At 39.6% G+C, this 7,292-nt stretch overlaps 2 protein-coding genes across 3 annotated transcripts; both read right to left on the bottom strand.

Moving 5' to 3' along the window:
- Nucleotides 1–420: 420 nt before the first annotated feature.
- LOC121770915 (transmembrane protein 184B-like) lies at nucleotides 421–4,804 on the bottom strand. 2 transcript variants are annotated; one of them, XM_042167691.1, is made up of 7 exons: nucleotides 4,301–4,804; nucleotides 4,040–4,209; nucleotides 3,434–3,507; nucleotides 2,798–2,947; nucleotides 1,854–2,139; nucleotides 1,180–1,413; nucleotides 421–1,029 (listed from the first exon to the last, which is right to left on the bottom strand). In XM_042167691.1, exons 2-7 carry the CDS (start codon nucleotides 4,184–4,186, stop codon nucleotides 679–681), a joined length of 1,242 nt encoding a protein of 413 aa, XP_042023625.1. In that variant the 5' UTR covers nucleotides 4,187–4,209; nucleotides 4,301–4,804; the 3' UTR covers nucleotides 421–678. The 2 variants fall into 2 exon arrangements, with proteins under 2 accessions (XP_042023625.1, XP_042023626.1); XM_042167692.1 differs by lacking the exon at nucleotides 2,798–2,947.
- A 907-nt stretch (nucleotides 4,805–5,711) lies between these two features.
- Nucleotides 5,712–6,857, bottom strand: LOC121770464. The gene has a single exon (XM_042167193.1). It carries the CDS (start codon nucleotides 6,855–6,857, stop codon nucleotides 5,712–5,714), a length of 1,146 nt encoding a protein of 381 aa, XP_042023127.1.
- Between the last annotated feature and the right edge of the window lie 435 nt (nucleotides 6,858–7,292).

Raw genomic sequence — 7,292 nt, 5'->3', positions numbered from 1 at the left:
TTCATCTCATGGATGCTAAAAAACATTAAGCAGAGGGAGAAACAAGAATGAGAAATGGGTATTCACATAAAATGTGGTGGGTGGTGGCTTGCAGGAGCAAAGAGAGTTTGAGAAGAGAAACAAGAATGGACATCGAAGAGATACTGAAGATGAAGCTGGAAACGATCGAAGAAGAAGACATCGACTGAGCTGCGATGAGGCGTAGAAACATCTCTAAGAAGATCCATTTGAAGGCAAAGATGGGGAAGCTTTATGTATCTCAATTGTGGTTGAAAGAGTCTTATGTTATTTTCATGGCTGGATTTGCTTTCAGAGGTGGCCTCAATGGATTTCCTAGATACTGATTCTACTTTTTATCTATCACTGTATTGTTTAGTGTATAAATTGATATATTCTGCAACTAAGCTTGATTGATCTTGGTGATTTTGTAATTATCTGTCTTTGGCTTTCCCTCTCACTTGATTAAACTTACACAAAATATCCACACAATAGTACAGTGTGTATGCAATTTTCCAAGCTTCTAAATTCCTGCTTATGAATTTTCATACATCTAAGGACTACTACTACACTAACAATGGCAGCATGAACAAGTCATGAATCTGTAACAAGCTCAACCCAGAATATACATTTTCTATAGTCAAAAGCAAACTAGTAAACACAAGCACTTGGATTATAGCATCATCGTTTTCCAGCTTGATTAGCAGCAGGTTCTTCCTTTTTTGGATAATTAGAAAAGTCTACATCCATAAGGGAAAGTTCATAAGGCAAATCAACAGAATTCGCTTCGCTCCTGAGCAATGATGAGGAACCTAAGGCTTCCAATTTCGTGTTCCCACCAGAGTTTTGAGTAGTACCAACTGAAGATGGTGAATTTACGTCGTCTGACTTGTTCCCGGGATTGGCTTTGTTTCTTCTGACTGTATCCATTTCTGGGCCGGTCGGAACAAAAGTGCGAGCTCTGTACTTTGTTGTTCCTTCATCACCATCACCATGGTTGTAGAGCACATAGTCATGATAGGTTGGTGCAAACTGTTTGCAATTAAGAGTATAGATAATGAGAATGAATATCCATATAAACTTTTTAAAAGGGATACTTCCAACCGACGTATAGTACATGACTGAAAACCATAGGACTGAGAAGAAAGCCATCGAGAGATGTTAAATGCCTCGAATCTTTACCTGGTGTACTGTATCATGGTAAAAGTCACTGATGTTCAAAGCATGTGCAAAGCTTGCTGCAAAACCACGATTCGCACCAATATTGGCACCGGCATATTCTTTATAGGGAAAAGCAAAAAGATGGCCAGCTGCAGCAATCAACATTTCAACACAAATTATAAAATTCTGAAATTCTGCAGCTTCCTCTGTATTTTTAATTAACTTGGATTTTGCAGCAAGAAAAACCAACACACCCTGCAAGAGAAACACCATTAACTCGATTAATAAGAAAGAAAAGTTTCAAGAAAGAAAAAAGTAGAAAAGTGATCGTGCTGTTCAAATTATGACCCATAGACTGATGCAAACAAATAAGAAAGAGTCTTAACTTTGATTAAACAAAAGGGCAAGAAAAAATGTCACTAATCTTGTGGATTGTTACAAATAGTAACAGTCTAACGTTGATAAAAACCAACATGGAAAAAAATAATCAGTAGTTGATCATCATAGCAATTATAGCTGCATCAAAGGATCAGATCAGGTCATACAAAAAATTGGCAGACAACTAATGACTAGTGGACTTCAGGACATGGAATGTGATGTTTTTTCAAAGTATAAGGTAACATGAAGGTTTAGAAGCAGCAATAATTTAAGTACCACGGATTAAGGATTATAGGGACACCCCGAACATTTCTTACCTGCCAATATGTAAGGAATACGACAGATTTGATCATGATGAACTTTGGCACTGGATTGAAAGGCTTCAGCAAATCTTTGCAGGCCACATAAAACAAGGCCAATGCATACAGTGCCACAGAGTATGATATTGTGTAGATTATGGTGAGGTAGAGAAAGGATTGCCTTGGGTTGAAATTCCCGTCTTGATACTTCCCTTTTGCATATAGTATAAAAGTAACTGTGACTAGGATGGGTTTGAGGATCACAAATTGCAAACACCCCTGTTTGCACCTTCGTATAAAGCGCCTGCACGAATAAATAAACTTAAGCACCAAAAGTAGAAATACCAACAAGTGATTAACAAACTTATGCCCAATACCCTGAACCTGAACAACAGTGATTTTGACACAGTTTAAATAAGATACAGAAGCAGCATCAAGATGTAGTGAAAAAAACGTTACAGAAGATCTTAATGAATGACACCAACAATGCAGTATACCCGAACTTTCCTACATGGTCAAATAGCCTACAAAGTACAATGATATCAATGAACCAACCGAACGTCTATATTCTACTCCTAGCTCTCATAAATATGAAAAGGACCCTCATTTTACAGTAAGCAAAAGTGAGAAGAGTTTGAAGAATCCAATATATACTGATATATCTGGAATTTGCTAGCAACCCTGATATCCATATGATACCTCAGACCAAACAGTGTTAAATATGCCGATGCCTGATTGGTTGGATTATAAAACTGAGAAGAAGATTTTGAAAAATCTAATAAATACACGGAAATATGCTTTTTGCTACCTGGTATGCATTTAATACCTCATACCAAATGAAATCAAGTTAGCAATATATCCATGACGTTCAGAATTTTTTACTTTTAAAAACAAAAAAACCATCATGTCCACAATACTATTATGATCAACCCAAAACTGATAGTTGTGCCAAGAAGGCTCACCCATCCAATGCAATAGGGGGGAAGCAGCATGTCATTAAACACCAATTTGGTTTCAGAACTTTTCCAGTTAAACTTAGTACAACAGCACCTGGACCACCTACCCATGCTAGGCATAGCGAAAGGAAATTATAAATGACCCAAGCTTCATATCTGTTGAGACAATTGATTATGAAAACATTTAATTTCTTAACCAAATGAAATAGGCCACAAAAGCTCAAACATCATCCAAAATCAATCTAAGAAATTAAAGATCAAAATCAAGAAAAATAGGAAAACCAACACACTATATGCACCCGAGACATGCAAACATTAGAACCATGCTATGTACGCAGAAAATTTGAGCAGAGTATGTCATGGATGCCACGCTATCAAGTTCTTGTTGCGTGAACCAAACTCATGTTTTTCCATAGAAAACATAAATCAATGTAAAAAAGCTTATCTTTCAGGAAAATCATGTCGCAACTCGCAAGCAACCAAAAGACTGAGAGGGAGTTTGCACTTTGCACAAAATGGTTTATAAAAAAAAATTTGTGGTCATATAATATGAGCAATAAGTTAACAGTGGCGTTCAGGTTTATTCATTACTTGAAACTCGTTCACAACAAAATATCAAAAAATATGTGATGTCGTACTTACATTTCTCTGACTGAATTGAAGTATATTGCTTGTTTGTTCAGGATCAAGGACAAGAAAGACATCAAAGCGTATACCTGTTAGAAATTGACAATAAAGATAATAGAACCCACTCACGAGTAGATTGAAGAAAAATTATAGCATACAGATCCAGTAATGAATGTCCGGCTTGTGGTATAAGCATATGGAATCAACCTTATAGCCAACAATTAAGATTGTTAACATGCGCATGGATAATTCAAATTCCAGATTTCAGTTAGAGGCATTTAGAGTACTATTCAACTAACAAGATTGATCATATGAATTCTTACAAGTTAATGGTATCTTTTGAATAATATGATCCCTCCATGGAAATTTGAAAATGAGAGACCTTCTCAAGCATCATATTGTAACCAAAAAATCAAACTAGTCCCGTATCGTCCAAGCATACATTTTCAAATAACAATCTCCTACATCATTTAAAGCACCGTATATAGCAGTTGATTTCGAAGCACGTGATTATGCAGTAATGTGGGCAGAAAATGAGCAAAAATTGATCAAAAGATGTCAGGCTTGGATGCTGGCATACAACAACGAGAATGTCTAGTGCCAGAGAATCGGGGCACTCACAGGAACCATGAAGATAATGCGGACAATGTATCTCTGATATGTTGGCTCAGTATAATTCAGTAAATGGTTGTAAATGTGGTGAAGTGCTAGTGTTATTGCCCCTATTGTACAAGGCAATGCTATCAATATGTAAAATATAGGCCCCATTTGCAACCACTCTCCCTGAAAATCTAACAAGACAACAATAGAATCAGCAATTTACAGAACCAAATTCACAAAAAATTCAGACAGAACTGCTCCATCTAACAAATAGTCGTATACCTCAAAATTTAAGTCAATCACGACTGAATAGGATTGATTAGGTAAAATTCCTAAAAACTCAGAAGAGCCTCAACTCCAAAGGGGAAACCAGAAAAAACACAATATCGATCGCGAAATGCTCGATAAAATGAACAACAGAAGTAAAGATCGTGTGAAGCAAAAATAATAAATCCGCAGTTTGAATTAATGTTGACGAAAATACAAAGGTTCAAAATCAACCGCGAATAACGGGCAAAATTAACCCTATCGATGAAATCAAAGAACAAATATGGATATTTTGGCCCAAGAAGAAAATACAATAACATCAATCGAGAAACCAAGAAATTGATGTTGGAAATTTTTGAAAGGAGAGGCAAAAAAGCGTTTATGGCGTGGGAAATGGAAATGGTGGATAAGGGCACATTTTTATTCGCTTAAACCAAATCTTTTGTTGAATTTATTCCTTCCACAATCATGGGTATCATCTGTCCCCAAACTCCAGAGCATTTGGATCTTGTTTGAAACCTGAAATCATACTCATAATAGCGCGCGGTTTTAAGAATATTATTACTATAAGTCATTAATTTTATTTACTTTTTATAACTTCATTATATTACTTTTATGTGCTTCCAAGTTTTAGCATGCTCAACCGTGCTCTCCACGAAGAGCATGCTCTTCATTGTTTATGGACCCGACCCTACTTTTAGTTATTTCTTTTTTTTCTTTTTTTTTTATACAAACGCCTTCCTGGCGGAGGGTTAGGCGGACCCTCAACCTGTTCATTTCATCAAACTGTCGAAAAGTACAAATTCAGTATAAAAGTGATTGAACACATGGGGAAGTCCATCCAAAGGCTACATCAACTAGTCAAACAATGAAACGCTCAAACCTACAAGAGTGAGCAAGGGGCCCTCTCGCAATCGGAGCCAAGGTCACCTGTCCACTCTCAGATTATTTACAATGTCGCGTCCTCCCTCTTTCTTCAAAACTGATCTTTAGTTTGACCATTTTGTTTGGATTCAGAAGTTTGGTATTCCTTTTTCATCAAGTTCAAGCAGTGCTCTCAGCCGGGGAGGGGCAAAGTTCCACTCGATCACATTAATTCCTTGTTCTTCGCATCCTCTTGTCGCGAGCAGGTCAGCCGGCTTGTTCCCTTCTCGTGCGATGTTCGAGACTTTGACGTTCTTAGCAGCCAACTTGATCTGAATTTTGCTGAGACGTGCCTGGTTGCAGTTGGCCCTTGTTCTCCTTTCCCGAGCATGTGCACGATGCCGTCTACGTCTGTTTCCATCCAGATGTTCTCTCCATACCTTGAGGCCGCCGCAGGACCCAGATCAAAGGCTTTCAGCTCTGCTTCGAGGGCAGAGGACGCTTCAATGGGGAAACTTAAAGCTTCAAGTAGTTTGCCTTCCGAGTTGCGTATCAGGACACCTCATCCGGCCTTGTTGTTGCTTGAGGAATAGGCAGCATCCGTGTTTGCCTTGACCCAGTTTCCTTCAGGGGCGAGCCAGTCCAATCTGGTAGCTTTAGTGTATTTTCGCCTTGTCTTTCTACCAACTAAGAGTGTATGTTGATGTCGAGCTCCCTTCCAATGTTCCTTGGTCATGATGCCACTAATTATAAGTCTCTCCAGATGTAACTCGACTCTCTTCTTGATGTAGCCCACGTTGAATTGTGTGTCTTGGAAGGTACAATCATTTCTTTCTAACCAAAGGAACCACATGATTAGGCAAGGAAGGACAGAGCTGATGTGCAGTTGCGATGTGCCGGGGAAGAAATTTCTCCATTTACGCAGTCTCAGGATAGTTCTTCCCTCATCATCCATCCTTTCCGCCTCCACAAACATCCATTTCCCAAAATAGTTCCACAGCCGGCGAGCTGCTTCGCTAGAGATGAACATGTGCTCCGCTGTCTCGATGGCCGATTTCTTGCAGCATCTACATTTGGAGGCCATATGTAACATTCTCCATTGCAACTTTGTGTCGATCGGGATTCGGTTTATCACCAATCTCCATAAGAACACCCCCATAGATGGGGTTACCGCCTTACACCAGAATTGGTTATAGATGTTATTTTCGGGGTGATGAACTCTAGCTAGCTGCCACGCGGAAGATGTTGAGAAGTTCCCATTCCCGGTTCTCGTCCATCTGCAGATATCTCTCTTTATTTTCTGAAACGGAGTCAAACGGATCTTTTCCAATAGTGCCATTGGGCAATTTCTTTGGGCTAGGAGCTCTCTGAGTTTTACATCATCCCATTCTTCTCCATCCCAGCAGTCAAGAACCAAGACACAGCTATTGTCTTGAGTCACCCTGTTTCCGACCTTCCGGAGGGGGACGTCTTCGAGCCAAGTATCGTCCCAGAAACAGATGTGCCCGTTTCCCAGAACCCATCTCATGAGGGGCTGGATTTTCTGACCTGCTTGGAACATATGTCTCCAGACAGGGTTGTGTCGACGAGAAGGGGAGACCTCAGACGGCGATGAGCGGGAGCAATATTTGGCATGCACATACATTGCCCATAAGGATTGTTGCTCTCGAAATCTCCACCTTAGCTTGTAGCTGAATGCTTGCACCATATCATGAATCGTCAGATTCCCAACCCTTCTTCCGAGTATGGTCTACAGCAATCGGACCATTTGATCCAATGTGTCTTTCTATTATCATTCGATGACCCTCAGAAGAACCTTGCCAAAACCTGGTCCATATATTGTAGCGCAGCCGCGGTAGGATCCAGAACTTGAAACACGTGGAGGGGGATGGTGTCCAGAGTACTCTTGATGATGAGTAGTCTACCCCCAAAGGAGAGATGTCTATGTGACCATGAGAGGAGTCTGCTGGCAATCTTATCTCTAATGAACCAGAATAGTTCATTTTTTTACTCCTCTGTATAAGGGAACTCCAAGATATGTGAAGGGGAATGAGTCGCGCCTGAATCCTACGATCCGTTGTATAGCTGGAGCCCAAGTTGCATGCTTATCATGGATATAAAAGTTGCTTTTTGAGGCATTCAC

Source organism: Salvia splendens, chromosome 16 (assembly GCF_004379255.2).
Source record: "Salvia splendens isolate huo1 chromosome 16, SspV2, whole genome shotgun sequence".
Taxonomy (NCBI): Eukaryota; Viridiplantae; Streptophyta; class Magnoliopsida; order Lamiales; family Lamiaceae; genus Salvia; species Salvia splendens.
The sequence above is the reverse complement of the archived record's forward strand: the minus strand, read 5'-3'. Positions and strand labels throughout refer to the sequence as shown.